The sequence below is a fragment of the Blastomyces dermatitidis genome, assembly GCF_000003525.1.
Source record: "Blastomyces dermatitidis ER-3 genomic scaffold supercont1.2, whole genome shotgun sequence".
Classification (NCBI taxonomy): Eukaryota; Fungi; Ascomycota; class Eurotiomycetes; order Onygenales; family Ajellomycetaceae; genus Blastomyces; species Blastomyces dermatitidis.
Window position 1 is genome coordinate 903285 of NW_025544775.1, and position 19360 is coordinate 922644.

Here is a 19360-nt window from a genome sequence, read left to right on the forward strand (position 1 = left end):
TGCAGCGACGATGCTCACGGAGACTACCAGGAGAATTGAGAATATGTAGCGGATAATGAGGCGAGAGAAGAAGAAAAGGAAGGGGGTTTATGATGATGTCAGGCGGGAAAAGTCCTTGTCAATTTCCATTCCGGGGCACGTAGGAATACATGAACAACCATGGTGAATAGCAACAATATCTCGCAAACTAGGAGGGGAAGCCGGAGAAGGGAGGCCAGAGAGAGAACTCGGACGCTGATGAGAAAAAGCGAGAGTGAGATAGGATAGTTCGGAGGTGGGAGGCCCAGGTCGAACGGAGATTGTGGGAGGGAGGTGTAAGAAGGTTAAGAACGAAAGTTATCCATTTGTGTTGGGTGGGAAGAGGACGGGAGAAGGTTGGGATAAAGTTGGGATAAAGTTGGGGCGAAGGTTGTCTGGAAAAGACAATATGATGGATGATGGATGATGGATGCTATGTAGCTTCAAAATCGAAATTCAACGTTGCTTTACAATATGACCTGGGTTTCCTCTTAAAAGTATAAAATTAAAATATTAACTACTCCGTACAGAGAAGGAAAAAGAAAAGAAGAATCAAAATGCAAAAAGATCCAACGGGAAAAAGAAAAGAATTTGTTGCTTTTCTCGATTGATGTGATGTGGCTTTGTCTCACTGCTACGCTACAGTACCGTACCCCTACTGCATATGCACGTCCAAGAGGCCGGGTCATTTGGGATCATCCATTGTATGTACGGAGTACATGTACAAGTCCGGGCTGTAAATATCCATTTAAGGGACACCCGCAGGGTTCACCCCGTACGTACGGTACAGATGAGCTCTCCTCGTTCTAACTACTTAACTACTTAGAGAAGCATGTAGCCTCCAAGCAGAACTTCCTCTTGTTTCATATTCCTCCTCCGCCATTTGTCTCTCTGGTGTTCGTTTCGCATATGGGAACCTAGCACTAAATCTCTCGGTTTTACGGTTGCTAGTTGACCGATGTCTCAGTTTTAGCAACTTGTCAGATTTTCCTTTTCCTTTCATATCTCCTTTCTCTCCCACCCTTTTGTCTCTCTTCCCCCCATTTTTTTTTTGTTGTTGTTGTTGTTGTTGTTGTTTAACACCTCGAGCTTTTCATGCCCTTCCTCCAGCATTTTTCAGGTTTCCAACAGGCCTCCCTTCCCTGCGGAACCTTGCGGAGTCGAAATATAGTTAAATCACGTTCGCAGAAAGGACACTCTAGCGTAGAAACCCCCGGGCACGCACCGGGAAGTTGTATCCGTAGTTCTGGCCAGGATCATCGCTGGACACAAGCCACACACCGCAGGGCTACTTCTACTGGCGTCATCCCTCATGGCCCTCACGCACGCCTTCCACGCTGATCCCCAGCCCAAGCCTGGTCATCAGCAGCCAAGACCCTCCGGTCATCACCCGCCGAGAGAGCGATGCCACTTGACTGGTTGGTTTGTCAGTAACTAAGTTACTCCGTACGGAGTAGTGTCAACCACCACCGGACCGGTTGAGTTCAAACTGCTGCTAGCCAAGCCACCAAAAAAGAGCTGCACGACAGCTGCCAAGATTATTGGAAGACTTTCAACGAACGCGCAGTTCGTTGCGCAAGGTCTGATAATCCGAGAGCGTTACGAACGACCGCCCCGCCAAGTCGTAGCGCCTGCAAGCTTCGACGTCTGATGCTGTCATTGTAAGACATTATTTATTGTCGGATGCTTTTATTATTATCAGAAAATATTCCCCGTTAACCCCATAGGAAGTTATAAGGAGCTTTGCGCGTCTGTCTTCCTTTCGGTTTTCTTTCTTTCTTTTTTCCTAGGTGAGCGCTAAAGATAGTGTTGACTGAATCAGCGTCGATCCATCAGCACGCGGAAGTGCTGGGAAGTAGTTTATCAACCTTGGAGCTGGCAGGCTGATCGTCAGCATATCAAACTTAGTTTTGGATCATTTTTTGTCTTTGCTCACTTCGGTTTGCTCCAGATCCCCAGACGAATCCCCCAAACTCTACTTGAATCGGCAGAAACCCAAAACAGAGGAGCTCGTGTAGGGTAGGGGTAGGGACATTTATTGATATCAAATAACCCCTTCAGGCCAGCTAGTTCACCACTCATATGGCTTCAAGCAAAGTTGATTCCTAATAATAAATTAATAACTAATATATTATTTTTCCAACACTTTTGGGAACAAAGTATCCGTTGTCCCATATTATATTATATATATATATATATATTAAGTACACCTGCGCGACAAGTATGCTACACATTATTATTATGCTACTACAAGACAAGACACCTAGAGTAAAACATTGGGATTAAGAGGTTAGGAATTGAGTGAGTGCCTATGAAATAACCCGGAACATCCACCATTGGAGAATCTGAGATTCTTATTAAAGCGATTGTCCAGGATGGGCCGCAAACTGACAACTAACAACCTGTCCACTTGTCACGAAAAGCAAGGCTTGCGCCCGCACAGATCTTTCTGACTAACACTAAACTTTACTCCCGGATTAAGGTTCGGGTGGGAGTTGAATTGTTGGTTAGATAATCAATCCAGATCTGGCCAGAAGCCTAGAACCAAGGCTCCAGATCAACTCTATCTAATAATTAAATAGACTAATTTCTTCACAACAACAGCAAATAACTTCATGTTGCCAGAGGCAGGAGAAAAGAATATTTTTCTCCTCTAGCCCTCTCCGTTGCACTGAAGCCAGGTGCTAGTCAGCGTGTGTACCGGATAGTCTGGCGTGCGTTCAAGACAGGCTCAGGGATGGCACAGCCAAACCACCGCTTTTAACATCCACCACTCCAGCTGGGGATTGGGTTTGTCCTCTGTCGACTCTTCCCGCTGAGGTTCTGAAAATAAGGGATGATAGGGGGGAAGAGCATAAAATTCGCTGGTCCGTGGTCCCTCTGGGATTTTGATGGGTTTTCGTGGACGAAGTATATGTACTGTACAACTCCTCAAGGCAATATTTACTCACCTAGATACCATTGGTACCTAAGTACTTGAGTTTTCGAAGCCTTGAGTGACTGGATCAACAGCCATATACCACTTTACTCTTTTACCTGTCTCCTCTTTCTTTGTCTTTCGTATTCCGCTCGCTGGTATTTTAGCTGTATCACCTGTCCTTCATGCGCCATAAATATGGAAAGACATGCTTGAACAGTACTTTCACACAGTACGTACTTGACTTTGATTTAGTTTCCAGTGGGTGACTACGGCCTTATTTGGGCTTGCTTCTCCTGCTTTACTTTCCTTGTTTGTAATACCTCCAGGTGGTGTATGAGGATACCAATTTTTTATATACCATCTTTCTCTTTGCATGGATTCGCTCAATAATTCTACAGAGGTCTGCCCTTGTTTTGAGAAGTGAATGTGATGAGAGTCTCTGTTTAATTTTGTTGTTTGAAGCTTGAATATGACATACTTCATTCACTCATGAAAGTGATTTATAAGATATGACTGTTCTTGTTTTTGTCATCTTCTTCTTTTTCTGATGCAATCTTTCTGATACAATCAGATTCTCTGTGTTTCTGAGTGATGAAGATATCTTCTGAGTGAATAAAATTGTTCTTTCCTTTGTCATTCTATAGCACTTCTTAAGTTTATTAACTCTCAGCAGTTGTCAAGTTGAGAGATTACACTCACTTCTCAATCTATTTGTTTTTCTTTCTGACAATATTCTTTTTTCTGTCTGATATTTAGACATGGTGCATGGTCTTCTTGTTCTCTAAGAAGACTGCAAATTTTGCTGTCTAGATACAATTTCTATACTTTCAAGCTATCATCAAAACAATCTGTCACCATGTCCAGTATCTTCAATGGAATGGAAGTTCCCTTCCAGAACCCCCCTCCTGGGCTATCCAGGCCCTTTCTTAGGGATATGTATTTGCTAGTTGAACCTCTTGCACCTCTTCCTGACCCTCCTTCAAGAAGCACTATTCAATACAGCATAAAAGAGCGCTCCAAACTTCCCCCTTATGAGCCCCCTCCCGGTGATGAAGATTTTGCTCTAGTCTTCAGCACTGGTGACACCCCACCACCCTCAGAAGCTGGACCTGAGGAAGATTTCGAAAATGCCTACTTTACACGTCTCGAGCAGAAAATCAAGGACTTTGGGCGTTATTTCAACTCCAAGGCGTGGATGGTACATGTGCCGGCCATGGCGGAGAAACTCGTGAAGGATGCCACTCCGGGCACCTTCAAGCATTTCCTTCTATTGCTACTAGAACCAGACGAGACGTTCGCAAAGGCACAGCATAGTGTTCAAACCTGGCTTGACGAGAGATATTCTGGCCGCGGTGTCGACAATATCCCTGAACGTGGGCCCTACGCCTTATGGGTTGCGGAAAAACAACTACTGCTGGGTGAGATTGAGCTTCTCCGCAAGCTTGTCGAACCCTTGCGAGACGGGGGCAAGACCATTTACTGGCTGGAAAAGAACCATTGCAGGCATCTATACACGATGAGGTCCCTGAAGAAAGCTTACAAGATAATCATTGAGTTTGAGAATGAGACTACGACTAGGACAATTCTCAATGAAGAAGGTAAGTTATCGTTCCTCTCAGTCGATCATAATTTTGCCCGCATCCGGTGGCTAACTGCGATGACTAGAGGATTTTTCCCTCTCAACCCTTTCAGGTGATTTTAGATTGGCTGTGATGAGCATGAGAATGGCTAGAATAGACGTGTGCAAAGAGTCACTCTTGAAGCTGCCTCCGCCTACAGTCCCTAAATTCAACGACCCAACAACTTCCCCTGCCTCTGAACGACGTTTGCACAAATGTAAGAACCACCAGCCGCGCCCTGATGGTACAGAACACTTGGACAGACCGGAGTCATCTCTTTCGCCTCAGCCACATGAGGACTTGCTCAAATACAGACTCGAAGCCGCCAACTGCGCAGGCACGATGGATGATGTGATCGAAACTATGATGAACACTGCTCGTTGGCTCGCGAAGGCTCGCTGCACCGAATCCGTAGACCTTTTCTGCGACGTGGCCAGGATGTTCTCCCCACACGACCCTCCAGCAAATCTATCAAATGAAAAATACTCCCTCCTTCGTGTCCTGTGCGATGCAATGTTCGACACCGACGACGTTGGCAGCGAAGCGCCCTATGTCACAGACAGATATTCCGAAGACGACCTCGACGTAACAACCAACCGGGAATACTTCGTTGATGCCGCTGCATCGCGTCGCTCCCTGATGAGGGATCTACAGCTCCGAATGGCGGCTGAGCGCCCCATTGCTCCAACCCAGATGCATGGCCATCGCTTCAGCTCACATGGGTCAATCCGACGGGGGAGGAGAAGAGCGCGGATGCTCAATAAGCGTGCTAGGTCAGAAATAGCATTACCCAGGTCCATCGCACACCGTTACAAATTTACGTTACCCGCTGACCCTAGCAACTGGGCCGCGAACTACACCTCGCCGTTCGGTGAAGCCTTCCAGGCAGAGCTGGACCGGCAGGAAGAGAGTCGGGCCTACCAGTGTCTGAAAATGATCTGTGAGGAGGGGCTTAAAGCGCGTTCTCGTGCTGTACCTTCTCAGACGGCTCCAGTCCAGCGGGCCAAAGAAAGTGAGGTTAGTATAGTACACTCGTTATTCATTTATCGCCTGAAGCCAGCTCTAAAAAGCATCGATAATTCTAGACGGATGTAAAGCAGAAACGCCGTGGTTTGAGTGCTCGCTGCAGCGGCAATCAAGCTTCGGCAATGATCATCGAGGCACTGATGAAGAATGGACATGGGGACGCAGTATCTGATGCCCAGGAAAAAGAAAACCTTATCGTCCCTGGAAGAAGAACGCTTAGGGCCAAGGAACAAGTTGACAAGAGCGTGAGTCGACGCTTTATCCGCCCAGTCCCCGCCCTTGTTCGTTTCCACAAGGGAATTTTCTTTACCTTCACCCTTTTTCTTTAGGGTTATGGCCTTCTGACTAACATATAACTCCTCTCTCGTCCGTCCCGTTTGTTTCCCTTGCAGCAACGACATGTATGGAGCACCTTCTAGCTCAGCCCCTTTAAACCCATGATTAGACATGAGTTGGTGGATTTGAATCAAAGCCACACATGGGACTCGCTGGGGTTTAAAGAAAAAAAGAAAGAGAGGGAGAGAGAGAGAAAAAGATTCATTTCCGAACTGCTTTCTCTTCCATTCTTTCCGGGTCTCCAGAAAATTCATGACAAGTTGTATTACCCAGGTGGAAAGCAATAACGAGGAAATCGTTTCCTTAATCGGATTACGCGAGCGGACATACATAAGCATATCACTTATGTATGCAACCTAGCAAAGAATCACTGCTCTCTTCTGCCCCCGTTTTTCTTTCTACTCCCTTTTTTTTTTTTTTTTTTTTTTTTTTTTTTTTTTTTTTTTTTTTTCCCAACAAGTTTATCCCCCCACTTCTCAACTTGGCTCTTGCTCCCGCACTCCAAGTTAACAGGTTCTCATTTTGCCTTCGCATCTTTGTTTTTTTTATCTTTCCTACTCCTTCCTTTCTTCTTTGTTGTTCCGTCTCACATCCATTTAACCCCCGGACAACAATCCAAGGGTCAGCTTCCCAAGGGACACGGCACATACTTCCAATCATGGGTTCCACGGGATAAAGAGGAATGTTGACGACACTTGGCTCGGGCACGGAGGAGTGAATGGGCGAACGAATGGGCTTTGGTGGAATGAATTATGTTAATGAATAAATGACTGCTCTGGAATCTTTATTTTTAAAAATTTTTTAAATGGTCATTTGTGCCTCGGAAAAGCTTTGGCTTTATTATCTGGGTTCTTCTTACTTCTTTTCCTTCTGGCTTTGACGATTTTTAACGAAGAAATTCCATCTCGTGGTTGGGTTTTACTGCTTGCCCCTTGTTTTGTTAATTCAAATACAGAGTATAATTAGTTTGTATTCACATGCTGCTACGCTTTCTAGGTGAAGGTTCATCTTTTTTAGTTCTTTCCTCTTTAATTGTGCAAGCTGTGATGTGATGCTGTGTACAGCTTGCTGGACTTGAAACCCCCGACGCGAAGCAGAAGCAGGGACCAGTGCAGCTTTCTTTGGTGACGTTAACAAATTAATATAAATTAAAAAGAATTGGTTTCGCGTAAATAGCCCTATTATTTAATTCCTTCTCATTATGTATAATCGTATTTCCGTCATATTTCTACTCCTCATATAAAAAAAGTTTTGGATAGCAAAGCGGTGAAAGATCCGTAAGACACCAACACGGTTGACGACTGGTCAATGCTATCAGCTTATTCATGAATCCCTTGTTGTCTCTGTGTAAATGTCAAGACAGGGTCGATCAAAGTCATATCAGTATCTCCACCGTTGTCGACTGCAGAACCACAGCCACCAATAGCAAAATCGGCCATCGCAAATTCGTCACTAACCAAACCCTGCGCCTTTCCAATTACCAATTGCCCGTCACCTAGATCCTGTGGGTGGATATCATCACCGTTCCCGGCGCCAGAACCAGTAGCATATCCATGCCTACACCCATACCTCGTCAATTTATCAAAGTCGACATCAAAACTCTGCTCCCCACCCTGCATGGCGCGCTGCATGAATAAAATCTGAATATCATTCTCCTCCAAATTGTGCTTCGAAGCCATGTGCAGCCACAAGTCATAGTCTCGATGGAAGAGATGCGCACACTGCTCTAGCAGACAGGGGATGTGGCGCCCGGATTCCTCCATGTAGCCTTCGCCAGTCAGCATGGCGAGATTCGAAGGGGCTGCTGACTGGCCATCCTTATCTTTAGTTCGAGAACGAGAACTGCTCCCACCACCACCACTACCGCGGCTGCTGCTGCTGCTGCTGGAGCCGTTAAGGCCGAGCAGCTCCCTTCGTTCCGCTTTCGCATTTTTTAACCCCAAGTGTGCTGTGCGAACGTGTTCTTCTAGGGCAAGTTTGCTGCCGTAGCGTTTACCGCATCCGTTATCCTTCACGTTCCAACCTTCTACCTTTTTTGAGCTGGAGAGGTCTGTCTCGCCGCAGACGAAACGTTTCTCTCCCTCATGAACGGTTCTCATGTGCACGTTTAAATTGCCTTTTTTTGTAAAGTTTCGACCACAGCTCGGGTAGAGGCATGGGTGGATTTTGCGTTCTTCCACCGGGACGGTTCCATGGGTGATCTCAAGATGGCGGCGGAGGTCTCGGCTCGATGTGGAGGTCATACCACATTCTGGACAGGTGGGTGGGTGGACGGATTTCATGTGTGCTTGAAGTAAAGCATAGGTTGGGAAGACGGCAGTTTGATGGGGATTGGTCGTCCCGTTCGTCGCTGTCGACGTTTCGTCAATTGCCTTGGATGAGCATTCTATGCAGGCAAACCGTGCACCGCCGTGAATTCTGCTCTCGTGCGAGCGCAGATGTCCTGCTGTATCGAAGGCCTGCGTGCATTGCTGGCCAGTGGCTGGATCAATATGCGGACAGGGAAACGGTTTCTCATTTAGATGGGCGGTCAAGATGTGTTTTTGGAGTGTTGAATGTTTGCGGAATGTTTCGTTGCAAGGTGGGTATTCAGTACACCTGTACTTGTCCCTTCCTTCGTGGGCAGCTAGATGCCTTCGTAGCCGTGATCCCGTGACGAATGTCTTGCCGCATCCCTCTCTATCGCATATGTAGTCTCGAATGGTGGTATGCGCACTTTTTACATGGTGGCTCAGATGGGAAGCTCGTAGAAATGTCTTCTCGCAGCCTTCATATGTACAGCTAAATATTCGCTCGTTGGTATGTGATCTTAAATGTTCTGTAAGTCGTGCAGGCCGGTTAAAAGCTTTAAAACATCCCTCATAGGGGCAAAGGTGAGTTTTTCGATCTGACGGGTATCTCGAGGAGGCGGGAGAGTGAGGTGTGATGGGTGTTTCATGCTGGCTGCCATGGCTCAGACAGTAGGAAGATTGGGATGAAAAGTCCGATATGTCGCCATTATCAACTATATCTGCGAGATTGTCAGATAAAAGAGCAATTCGCAGCCACGCATGGCGGGCCATATCTGATGCTTACCGGAGCTTTCTGACGGAGCTGAATGTTGTAGCCGTTTAGGCTGTCGGTTAGTTTCTGAAGTAGCTTTTCGTTTCTGGGCCATGATGGTCATCTGCCATATGGCGACCAAAAATCAAAAAGGCATGTAAATGGATGGCATTGGTTATTCGTATCGGAATATCTTCTGTGTTGATCTGTGGGCCGAAATGTAGTAAATCTTGGCATAAAAAAGTTTGGTGGGATTTAAGCGCCAAGCGCCATAGGCGAAAGGCGCCAAGGTTTCAACTTTTTCTTCGCTCTTGACCTTCCAAAAGACATTACAGCAGCAACACAACAGGGGACAAAACATCATCAGCGCAGAGTGGCTGACTCACTCTAATTTGAAGAGCGTTCTTATACTGCATATATTTTTTGTCTCGGACTTTTATCTCTTCGTTTAAGCGCAATGTCAGACTACGGTGGAGGTGAAGACCACGATGATGCTGGGTTAGTAGCCTAATGTGTCACCGTGGCTCACTATCTGGAAATCTTGCGGCTCTGTGCAGCGGCGGATTTATTAAGGCCTTTTGAGCTCTTAAAACTATGTAGCTAATACTAGACTTCTTACAGATTTGACTATGAACCACCCGAGTACGAGTATATTGATAATGAGCCGGAAGATTTTGTTGAGCCGGAGCAGACAGAGCATGCCGAAGGTTATGCGATAGTCAATGGCGACGGCCAGCCTGTGCAGAATGGCGAAGAGAACATTGTTTCGGGGGACCCAAACGCCGGCGCATCCAAAGGAAAGGTCATGCTGCAGCAAAGAGAGAAAAAGGTGCCCAATGATCAGCGGACGACAACTCCCTACATGACCAAATACGAGCGCGCCCGAGTATTAGGCACACGAGCGCTACAAATCAGGTTAGTTTTCGTGGGGTTACCTATATCGGGGCAAACGATTGTCTCCAGCATACTAACCTGGATTGTCAGCATGAACGCCCCGATCCTCGTTGACCTCGAGGGAGAAACGGATCCTCTTCAAATTGCTCTGAAGGAGCTTGCTCAGAAAAAAATTCCGCTGATTGTTAGGAGATACCTCCCTGATGGATGGTAAGCTTGACTCTATATATATATATATGTGTGTGTGTGTGTGTGTGTGTGTGTGTGTATACACGTGGAGCCGTATCTAACCAATTTCGTCACCATAGGTATGAGGACTGGACCTGCGAAGAGTTGCTTTAAGCGTGCAGCTTTACTTTTGCTTTCTATTTTTAAATATGTCAGTGTTGATTCTGTGTTTTGTTTAATACCGTGATGATTTTCGCATAGCGGGTGGAGTTTGGGTGTTCCTTTGGGTATCGCGTTTACGCCCCTGTGAACCCTTTTCAATGGGCAGGGGGGGGAAATTGCTTGAAAAGTACAAGGCAAGCGGCTGGACGGTTGCCTTTATAGTGTGGATATAGATATTTCATAGATCTGTATAATGGTTTTCGCTTCTTTCATTCCCGATATATCAGGGGGCTATGGGCTTGGTTCAAAATGCACGTAGGTATTTCCCATCCTCAGGTGCCAAAATCAATATGCTCGTGCGATTCCGATACGATGCGAAATTGTAAATCATCGAATTGGTGATACAAAGACCATTATTGAACATTTAAAAATATTACTATAACCCCTCGTCCTCTAACCTAACGAGGCTTTGGGATAGGGAGGATGCTAAGGCAGGTAATTAGCCCTAACCCTATCTCACCTCCAACCTCATTCTCAGAAACCACCAACTCCAGTCATCGTTTTTCTATCTTCACAACCTTCCCCGACGGAAGTTCAATTTTATCATGGGTTCCCACCAACTCTCTGGCGCTGCGAGTCTCGGGATAAATATTGCCAGCCGAGGACAAATGCTCCTGCTATCGGCCGTGACAGCTCTAGATGGAGTCTTCTCCAAAAGAAACCCCACAGCGTTTACAAGCGTCGCTATCCACGTTTGACCAGAACCAACTAGCCAAATTCCAGGACAAGAATAACTAAAATGGCGCGGAAAGCAATTCCAGACTTAGTATTTCTATCCTTCCCCATTAATAACTTTTTTCATATATCATTCAGGCATTGCTTTGCTGGGTCCCCTGTTCTGGCGCTCTCACATCCTTGCTTTATGAAGAATACATCCATGGATATCTTCAATAAACAACTTCGATTTCTTTAAATATTTATTTACTCTTCCTTGGTGAGCCATACCCCGATATCCCGAGGTTCAAGTACTCTCGGTTGGGCCGACGGCTATGGGAGAGCTTTCTTGCAACAAAATTGGTGCTGCCCTTCCAACGACATGTTCTTCATCATCTGGAGGTATTGAGGTGAAAGAGGAACCTCAGAAGAATAACATATTGTCATTTGACAATGCCGAGCTCATTTATGATCGCGGCTGGAAAGCATGGTCACAAGTGCTCGCTGCTTTCTTCCTCTTCTTTAACAGCTGGTATATTTAAGACATCAATTTTTCATACTCCCTCTCCAGGCCCCTGAGAGATCCTGTATATTTGTGAAGCAACCGTAACTAACTAGAAAAGTATGTATAATACAGGGGAATTGTACTTACATATGGCAGTTTCCAAACTTACTATGAACAACACCTACTTGCGGATGAGTCGCCATCGACAATAGCATGGATCGGCTCGATACAGTCGTTCCTCCTGTTATTCGTCGGTGCCATCACGGGCCCTCTGTTTGACGCTGGCTACTCCCGATATCTGCTGATAGTCGGCTGGGCTCTTTATTCGTTTGGGCTAATGATGACCAGCATATCTACCACATTTTGGCAGATCATGCTTTCGCAAGCCTTCTGTGTCGGCCTAGGGTCTGGAGCCGTGTTTGTTCCCAGTGTGGCCATTATTCCGCAGTACTTCAAACGTCGACGAGCACTGGCAAACGGAGTAGCAGCTACGGGTACGGCCCTGGGCGGCGTGGTCTATCCGATAATGTTCAGCCAGCTCCAATTGAAAATCGGCTTCGCGTGGGCGACTCGGGTGTTAGGCTTTACCGCATGCGCAACGGGTTTGATAGCACTGTCTTTGCTCCATGTACGGTTCAAGCCACAGGAGAAGCGTGCGCTTGTTCAACTCTCGGCATTCAAGGATCCAGTGTTCACCCTCTTCTGCATTGCACAGTTCATCGGTTTCATCGGTCTCTATAACGTGGTCGTCCATATACAACCCTACGTTATCGAAAACGGCATAATGAGCGAACACCTTGCCTTCTACCTCGTTTCCATGCTCAACGCCAGCTCCATAATCGGGCGTATTTTCCCTAATTTCATGGCCGATTACATTGGTCCCATAAATATCATGATCCCCATGACCCTCCTCTCCGGTATCCTGGCTATTTCGTGGATCAGGATACACACCACAGCAGGGGTAATCGCCCTAGTAGTCCTCTACGGATTTACTGCGGGCGGTTTCACATCCGTGGGGCCTGTTGTGTTTATGAACATCACGCCTGATATGCGAGATTTTGGCACCCGCTTGGGAATGTCGTTTGTTTTGTGTTCTCTGGGGTCGTTAGTGGGGACACCTATTGGTGGCGCTGTCGTTCATGGCACTGGGAGCTATGTGGGTGTGGCAGTGCTGGTGGGCGTCTGCTTTGTTGTCGCCGCTGGGGTCATGATGGTGGCTCGACTCTTGTCAACTGGGCCAAAGCTTTTCGCATCTGCATGATGGGATGGTAGTTACAGGTTTGTAAAGTTCAAATTGGAGTGTTCGTGACTGATTACTTCCAATGCAGCAATTCGCAAAATACGCATTTCCTTTTTTACATCAGCATTGGACTGGGGTCTGGGTGTTGAGAATATTTTATCTGGGTTGGTCATTGGCATCTTCGCACATATTATACGATTTGGCTGTACATACCTCACTCATAGCGCCTTTCTGCATGTCTTTTCACGTTTCCTCTGCATATACGTTGAGTTTATATGGCTTTATCGCTGCAAATATAATCCTATTCTCTTGACACAGAGCGACGTCTCATCAAACCCCTTGTCTTCATTTTTCTGTTAAGGCCTTTAAATACCAGCATATAGGTGGCCATACGCGAGGCATTATTCGTCTGGGCAAAGGAGGAGTTGTAAAATGGTTTAGTGCATGTAAACTCCAGGTAACTAGCTTCATAAAGTTGTAAACTCCCTCCTCCCTAACAAAATCAACTCTAGCTCACTTCCAAGAAAGATCACAGTGATAAGTAACCACACACTCAATAAATCTGGCATGTCAAAGGACGTAAAGTAAGAAGTTTTATTGTGGCATACAATTTCATTTTAGTAAACATCTTCCGGGCTGACCAAAAAGTTCTCCCCGTTCTCACGGGTATGTTTGAGCTCTTTATCTCGACTGAGGGGCTTTCGCATATCGAACGCATCTTCCCCTTCCTCCGACATACCCGTTGGGTCGTCACTGTAATAATTAACCACCCGTCTGAACACGGAGTATCTGAGAAGCACAGGAAAATATGAAGTTAGCGAGAGGAAACAAAGAGTGACAAAGATCATAGAAACAGCAGAGCGGAAAAGGTATCGACATACCCCATCCCTTTATACATTCCCACCGCAATCGTATTGCCCGCCCGCACATATAAATCCACAAACCACGCATCATTTCTATCAGACGCCCGCTCCAGGCTCTCTGTCAGCCGGCGTGCATGCCCCAATCTGCGCCAAGCTGGTGCAATAGTTAATACTGTAATGTGGCCATGCCATGGTGTGTAGTGCTCCGAGTGTCTCATTGAGGCGCGTTGAGATTCAAGCTTGCTCATTACTATGTTTTTTGACGAAAGCAAAAGAGAATTTAATAGTCAGTTCAGCTCGATTTGTACACTGAGGAAATTCAGCTTCCACGAAACCCTGCAGCAATTGGTGGACGCTTCTTTCTTTCTCTCCCTCTTTTCTGTTCTCTTCTTTCATTTATTTCTTCCTTCCTTTTCTATTTGTTTCTTTTAGATCAGAGCAAACGTACTATAGCCTATTATCTGGCCGTCACGATCTTCCACGACGTTGAAGAGCGACGGCCATTTCATTAGGTAGGTGAGGTAGAAATGGAGGTCATAGTTTTCTGTCAAAGCATCAAGGTTGGTGAGGTTGAGGGAGAAAAGGTCGGCGGGGGTCATGCGCCGGATGGTGGCCATGGTCGACTCGACGCGTTATATTCTGCTAGTTATGTGTTTAGAGCTTCGTGCATATATAGTATTAATTTAATGGAAGCTGATGTTGAGTTGAGAGCTGGTATGGTATGGGAAGATCGGGTTGCGGAGTGCGCGATTCTGTTAATTAAATATGATCTCCCTCGGCTTGGATATATCGCAAGCTTCTCTGCGTAAAAAAAAAACCTTCCGACATCAATCAATCGATAATCAATAATAATAAAAGCCGTTTGAGTGAAACAACCAACAGTTCAAGGTTTATTAATATTCAGTAAAAATATTTAGCTCGCCGCGAAATCACGGGACCGACCAGTCCCAACTCGGCAAAATGTCAATAACCAATCCAAGAACAACACCATGGATAAATAAAATAAACAGAATAACCCCCGCTGCTATTCGGTGCTCTGTTTCCTGTCATCGCCCTCCATGTGGCACAGAGAACCGCTTTTTGGATACACACGCTTTTGACGAGCACCCCGCGCCGTATTCGCGTCTTCCTATTGCTTATGTGCTGGCCACGATATCAAACTAAACAAGCCCTGCCTTCATTTCCGCAACTACGCCCAGTCCAATCCGTGCCCGACGCCGCATGGCTGACAGGGGAATGCTCTAAAGACAGGACGAGAAAATAGGAAATAAATACTGGAACAAAAAGCGAGACTATTTTTCGATACTCTTATATCAAATAATCGCCGTTCAACACTTCTACCTTTAAATGCGCGTACAACCTGCAATTCCCCCTCCTGTCATTAGCTGCCACCCCAGTCTTGCCGTGTCTCACTAAATATCTCATCCCACATTCTACCGAAATGCCTCCGCTCTCTCCTATTTCGCCGCCTCGAAGGCGTGGAAACCCGTCCCACCTAGACCTTTCGTCTGTCTCTTCCAACAATGCTTTGACACCAAATGGCCTCGGCCACAGTCCTCTACACTCACCGCTAACCCCGAGATATTCCGTTCCACTATCGCCGATGAGTCCTCGTCGACGCAGCTCAGGGGCGATGGATAAGTCTGCGAGATTTTCTGCGGAGTTTACTGCCCCGGAGGACTCAGGAGGAGGCGGACTAGGGAATTTAGCTGACGAACTAGCAGATGCTTGGGACGAGGACGGTGAAGGCGAAGAAGGAGAAGAAGACTTATCAGAGTTCCAGGAGGGAAATGACCACATGCAAGTACATGAAGAGGAGGACGATACGTCTTCTAGGTCAACACATAATACCGTGAGTGATTCAGGGAATCAACACTCGGGGGACGAAGAGTCAAATCGCAATAGTTTGCAGATTCCGAAGCAGAAATCAAAATCAGGACAGTATCAAAAACACCGTCGGCATGAACCTTCGTATGATGGTTCAGATTACGGTAATGACTCGGATTTTGAGGAGCCTGGTGATCTTTCTCCTGGATTAGAGAAGCAAATGGCGGGGGTTGAAAATCTTGTTCGATGGAGCATGGGAGACAATCTGCCTTCCGGCAACATTGTTGACCGAGTTGTCGAAAGCTTGCGGGATCTAGGCGGCCAGAGCGGGATTGAAAATAACGCTACTAGGTATGTAGAGCATCGTCTTTTTTTCCTCCTTGATTAATGTGTACTGCTCAACATTGGTATATGCTCGAAGCACTTTTCTTTGCTAACAAGCCACTCAAAGACTGATTACGGCACATGCATCCCTCGCCTCGCATCTAACCTCCCAAACACGCGCATTGCAAACCCTCACCCATCCACTCCTCTTCTCTCCGTTCCCCACCCTATCCTCTGAAGCAATAGATGACCTCGTCCCCCTGATCGATGACATTCTACCAAACCTCCCGTTCCCCGTGCGGCAATCCCCACATAACCAGGAACCCCAAACTTCACATGACGACCCCCTCCTGTCTCTCCGAGCGCTCCTCTCCCAAACATCTGATCTCACCCACGATCTTCGGGCTCTCAATGATACCATTCACGAATCCCGCCAGCTTACGTCGGCAGCAGCACGACGGCTGAAATCCGTACGTGAACTAGTCGCAGATATGCGTCGGGAAGAAGAGCAGCGAGAGGAGGGGACAAGATGGATTGAAAAGGGAGAGTGGGATCGGCGATTACAACAACGAGAAGCCGGGCGGGTGTGCGGAGATGTGGTGAGCGGGTTTGAAGCTGTATGTGGAGAATGGAGGGCCCGACTTTTTGGCGCCGAAGTTGCCGCTGCATAATTGATCTATATACTTTTTTGTTCTCTACTCCCCCCTAATTTTCGATATTTGTCTTGGTCTCAACCCTGTTCAGTTCCCTCGTTTTACTATTTGTTTTTCCGTTGGCCTCGTCCATTGGCCGTTTCCTTATATACGCGCATAATGTCCCCTCGCAATGGTTGCAGACATAGACATGTTCCCTGGATCTTTAGAATTCCCTTGTCGGAGTCCATACGTTTTGTATCCTATTTGTTTCCTTACATACATCCCCCTTTCCTGCGCTCGCCTCACAATCTACGCAGCGTATACCCTTAGAAAGGAGCCAAGAACCCTCTTGCAATAGAAACAATTCATTTGACTATAATTTTTGGCAATAGCTCACTCATATTACGATGCATCCAACAAACAATGCCCTATGTGCATGTATGTATGGACATACATCTATCTATCATGCAAGCATAACTACCTTCCACTCCCGCGACACCTTCACCCAGTCGACGAGGAATACCCAGCCAAGCTGACAACGACGTGCAATATTCCCATCCCACGCGATCATCAGCACGTTCACAATAGGAACCTTGTCTAGTGCGTTGCCATCAGCGTCAACATAGTTTTTCAGTCCAAGTTCTTTACTTGAATACGGCATAATTCCTATTCCAGATAACGAAAGCGCAATGAACTCGAACTTGGTGCTCGGTGCTATGCTACTTCCGGGCGCTTTCGCTCGTACGTGTTCTTCTCTAAGTTGCTCCGCATCCCCGCAGAGCTCCCCGATTCGTTCTCCTGACGAGTTGGTGATGTTAAAGGAGTATGAAGGCTTCGGTTCTAGGTTGAAAATTGCAGCTTGGGCTTTTGTTGCTATTATTCCCGCGAGTTTTGGATTTATGCCCTGCGTAATCGCCCCTGGCAGTGGTAATTCGCTCAGCTTGAAGGTCGATGGCATCACGTCAATACAGAAGTTGTGATAATATTTCCACCGCTTATTGAACATTTCACGGACGGTTACAAAGTTGTCAGTCCTTAGGGAGAAAGGCAGGGACGCGTTTCTTTTGTCTCCCAAACATCCTTCTATACAAGCAATAGCCATATACACCTGCCAGTCGTCATCCGGACCATGGGAGTCATGGCAGACATTGAAAGCCTCGATGACAGACCCGGAACCAGCTGGGACAGAGGTAGGGCGGCTTATACTATACCACGGCACTAAAGTCCCATAGAAGCCCGTTGCTTGGTAGTGCACTTGATCTTCAGCCAGGCCCATAATTGATGACCATGACCATGTGGGTAAAACCAGGCCCTGAGCAGTTTCCAGGCGCGTTATTGGGTTTTTACCAATGTTGGCATACCATAATAGAGCACGGTCAAAGTCAACTCGAGGTAACCCATTTATCATCATCCTCATCCTCATCGAATCAATATTCTTGTTATTATATAACGACTTAGAAATACCATACAAGGCTTTGTATGCGTCGGAGCGAAATGTGAGCTTTCGGGAAGAATAATGCCTGAGATGCCGCGCAAAGGATCGAAAGGTGGACTCATCGTCCGAGACAACCAGCCTGCTCGAGATGAGATCGTCACGACTTCTTTCGCCATTGAACATATCCTCATGGCTCATGGACCGTTCACATTCGAAGAATGCCCGCATATTTGTGAAATAGAGCCGTCTTCTCGAAAGAACTGCTTCCTGGTATGTCCACCCGCGCGTGTCCCACACGTTAAGGGGGTCATCCTCAACTTCACGAACGATATTCGTAATTCGCAAACCAAGTATGTCTTTGCTATGCTGGACTGCCATTCTCTTCACACGGCTAACACCGGGGATCCCAAAATCCATGCTGTCGCCGTAGGCGGCTATAAGCACTATCTGCGCAGAGGAGAAAATATCGTCCATTGCCTCGATCTGGGCTTCCTTATCCCCTACGTCATCCTGGATTATGCAAAGCCGGTCTACCCACAGGTACCTCTGGCCCATTTGAAGGCAGACTGTGATTGCATCTTCAATGGTCCTCGGCATTGTTGATGAAGGGAGGCCTCCATCTTTCTTCATTCCATCAACCGTTGCACATGTGGCTGCGAGCAGGGACGATGGTTTTGCGCCCCATACATAGCTGAGCCCAACGAAACGACGAATATCGCTTCGTTCAACAAGGCATCGTCTAATAACGTCGATGACTCGAAAGCCCTTGGGTAACGAGGAGCCTTGCGCAGCGGTGACATGCTGTTGGCATTCGCTGTGTGTGCTATAGCACTCGTTTATTTTGTCCTCCAAACGAGGCCAGAATAATACCTCTCCCACACTTGGGATGTGCGAGCCGCCTTTGCTCTTGATTAGCAAAGAAGTCTGCTACCATTTATCCATATATTAGGCTTACCTTCTCTAATCTCATCGATGTGAACATCGCCAACCCAAATATTCGACACTCCATCTCCATCGGAATAACTGACGTAAATATCCGCCGAAGGAACCCCTGATACCCCAGACTGCGAGTCATCGCTTTGGGGAGGCCCAAGGTAGAGGACAATATCATAGTTTCTCGCCCCTTTCACTTCTGCTATCCGCGTAGAACTAAGCCCAACCGCAACCATATGTTTCATGAAAGCACACAGTGAACATTCCCTTTTTCTCTTCCTTGAGACGATATTATTATTGCTACCATGGCGTTCTTCCTCCAGCAACCCTCTACGCAGAGGAAACAAAAACCTAGAACGAATATTGGGTTTGATGCAATTTACGAGATGTCTTAATCGTATGTGGCTGCAGAAATCACATATATCCAAATCTTGTGCTTCCTTGTCCCGAGGGTTGGTGGGGAGAGAGCAAGTGGAGGAGCATGGCTGGTGAAATAGTTCATAGCGTTCTTGGGGCGTTGGCTCAGAGTCGTTCTGCGTGTAGTAGAATAAAGAAGACTGACAGAGATGACATTGCTCATCCATTAATTATTCTGTGGAGGGGGGTGTATCTATATACTTTCCAGGAACAGACAAACAAATGGTTATATTATATTGAGGGGCGTGGAAAATCTTCAAGAACAAAACCGTAACTATCTAT

The 19360-nt window shown here is 46.7% G+C and overlaps 7 protein-coding genes across 9 annotated transcripts; 4 read left to right on the forward strand and 3 right to left on the reverse strand.

The window, feature by feature from the left end:
• The first annotated feature begins 2652 nt into the window (after positions 1–2652).
• BDCG_01459 lies at positions 2653–7088 on the forward strand. 3 transcript variants are annotated; one of them, XM_045416970.1, is made up of 4 exons: positions 2653–4536; positions 4604–5574; positions 5643–5828; positions 5976–7088. In XM_045416970.1, exons 1-4 carry the CDS (start codon positions 3795–3797, stop codon positions 6000–6002), a joined length of 1926 nt encoding a protein of 641 aa, XP_045279599.1. In that variant the 5' UTR covers positions 2653–3794; the 3' UTR covers positions 6003–7088. The 3 variants fall into 3 exon arrangements, with proteins under 3 accessions (XP_045279599.1, XP_045279601.1, XP_045279600.1); XM_045416969.1 differs by having other exon boundaries at positions 2799–4536; positions 5643–6324; XM_045416971.1 differs by having other exon boundaries at positions 4604–7088.
• BDCG_01460 (C2H2 transcription factor) lies at positions 6768–9172 on the reverse strand. Its single transcript, XM_045416972.1, has 2 exons — positions 8995–9172; positions 6768–8929 (listed from the first exon to the last, which is right to left on the reverse strand). The coding sequence occupies exons 1-2, from the start codon at positions 9083–9085 to the stop codon at positions 7239–7241; spliced, it is 1782 nt and encodes a 593-aa protein (XP_045273910.1). The 5' UTR covers positions 9086–9172; the 3' UTR covers positions 6768–7238.
• An 87-nt stretch (positions 9173–9259) lies between these two features.
• Positions 9260–10731, forward strand: BDCG_01461 (DNA-directed RNA polymerase I, II, and III subunit RPABC2). The gene is made up of 4 exons (XM_045416973.1): positions 9260–9459; positions 9583–9876; positions 9946–10065; positions 10164–10731. The coding sequence occupies exons 1-4, from the start codon at positions 9419–9421 to the stop codon at positions 10195–10197; spliced, it is 489 nt and encodes a 162-aa protein (XP_045273911.1). The 5' UTR covers positions 9260–9418; the 3' UTR covers positions 10198–10731.
• Positions 10732–10736: 5 nt separating this feature from the next.
• BDCG_01462 (MFS monocarboxylate transporter) lies at positions 10737–13204 on the forward strand. Its single transcript, XM_045416974.1, has 2 exons — positions 10737–11431; positions 11537–13204. Exons 1-2 carry the CDS (start codon positions 11235–11237, stop codon positions 12663–12665), a joined length of 1326 nt encoding a protein of 441 aa, XP_045273912.1. The 5' UTR covers positions 10737–11234; the 3' UTR covers positions 12666–13204.
• Positions 11206–14376, reverse strand: BDCG_01463 (acetyltransferase). Its single transcript, XM_045416975.1, has 3 exons — positions 13956–14376; positions 13526–13757; positions 11206–13433 (listed from the first exon to the last, which is right to left on the reverse strand). Exons 1-3 carry the CDS (start codon positions 14122–14124, stop codon positions 13262–13264), a joined length of 573 nt encoding a protein of 190 aa, XP_045273913.1. The 5' UTR covers positions 14125–14376; the 3' UTR covers positions 11206–13261.
• A 66-nt stretch (positions 14377–14442) lies between these two features.
• On the forward strand, positions 14443–19325 carry BDCG_01464 (uncharacterized protein). Its single transcript, XM_045416976.1, has 2 exons — positions 14443–15685; positions 15786–19325. The coding sequence occupies exons 1-2, from the start codon at positions 14949–14951 to the stop codon at positions 16327–16329; spliced, it is 1281 nt and encodes a 426-aa protein (XP_045273914.1). The 5' UTR covers positions 14443–14948; the 3' UTR covers positions 16330–19325.
• On the reverse strand, positions 16509–19349 carry BDCG_01465 (uncharacterized protein). The gene is made up of 2 exons (XM_045416977.1): positions 18684–19349; positions 16509–18627 (listed from the first exon to the last, which is right to left on the reverse strand). The coding sequence occupies exons 1-2, from the start codon at positions 19243–19245 to the stop codon at positions 16757–16759; spliced, it is 2433 nt and encodes an 810-aa protein (XP_045273915.1). The 5' UTR covers positions 19246–19349; the 3' UTR covers positions 16509–16756.
• Between the last annotated feature and the right edge of the window lie 11 nt (positions 19350–19360).

Coding starts and splice junctions, on each gene's coding strand:
- BDCG_01465 (XM_045416977.1), bottom strand. CDS start 19,245: ATGGATGAGCAATGTCATCTCTGTCAGTCTTCTTTATTCTACTACACG. Junction 18,628..18,683: donor CATCGATGAGATTAGAGAAG/GTAAGCCTAATA, acceptor TCAAGAGCAAAG/GCGGCTCGCACATCCCAAGT.
- BDCG_01459 (XM_045416969.1), top strand. CDS start 3,795: ATGTCCAGTATCTTCAATGGAATGGAAGTTCCCTTCCAGAACCCCCCT. Junction 4,537..4,603: donor GACAATTCTCAATGAAGAAG/GTAAGTTATCGT, acceptor TGCGATGACTAG/AGGATTTTTCCCTCTCAACC. Junction 5,575..5,642: donor AGCGGGCCAAAGAAAGTGAG/GTTAGTATAGTA, acceptor CGATAATTCTAG/ACGGATGTAAAGCAGAAACG.
- BDCG_01463 (XM_045416975.1), bottom strand. CDS start 14,124: ATGGCCACCATCCGGCGCATGACCCCCGCCGACCTTTTCTCCCTCAAC. Junction 13,758..13,955: donor CGGCCAGATAATAGGCTATA/GTACGTTTGCTC, acceptor CAAAAAACATAG/TAATGAGCAAGCTTGAATCT. Junction 13,434..13,525: donor GGAATGTATAAAGGGATGGG/GTATGTCGATAC, acceptor TGTGCTTCTCAG/ATACTCCGTGTTCAGACGGG.
- BDCG_01460 (XM_045416972.1), bottom strand. CDS start 9,085: ATGACCATCATGGCCCAGAAACGAAAAGCTACTTCAGAAACTAACCGA. Junction 8,930..8,994: donor AGCTCCGTCAGAAAGCTCCG/GTAAGCATCAGA, acceptor ACAATCTCGCAG/ATATAGTTGATAATGGCGAC.
- BDCG_01464 (XM_045416976.1), top strand. CDS start 14,949: ATGCCTCCGCTCTCTCCTATTTCGCCGCCTCGAAGGCGTGGAAACCCG. Junction 15,686..15,785: donor ATTGAAAATAACGCTACTAG/GTATGTAGAGCA, acceptor AGCCACTCAAAG/ACTGATTACGGCACATGCAT.
- BDCG_01461 (XM_045416973.1), top strand. CDS start 9,419: ATGTCAGACTACGGTGGAGGTGAAGACCACGATGATGCTGG. Junction 9,460..9,582: donor GAAGACCACGATGATGCTGG/GTTAGTAGCCTA, acceptor GACTTCTTACAG/ATTTGACTATGAACCACCCG. Junction 10,066..10,163: donor AGATACCTCCCTGATGGATG/GTAAGCTTGACT, acceptor TCGTCACCATAG/GTATGAGGACTGGACCTGCG.
- BDCG_01462 (XM_045416974.1), top strand. CDS start 11,235: ATGGGAGAGCTTTCTTGCAACAAAATTGGTGCTGCCCTTCCAACGACA. Junction 11,432..11,536: donor TTCCTCTTCTTTAACAGCTG/GTATATTTAAGA, acceptor TGTATAATACAG/GGGAATTGTACTTACATATG.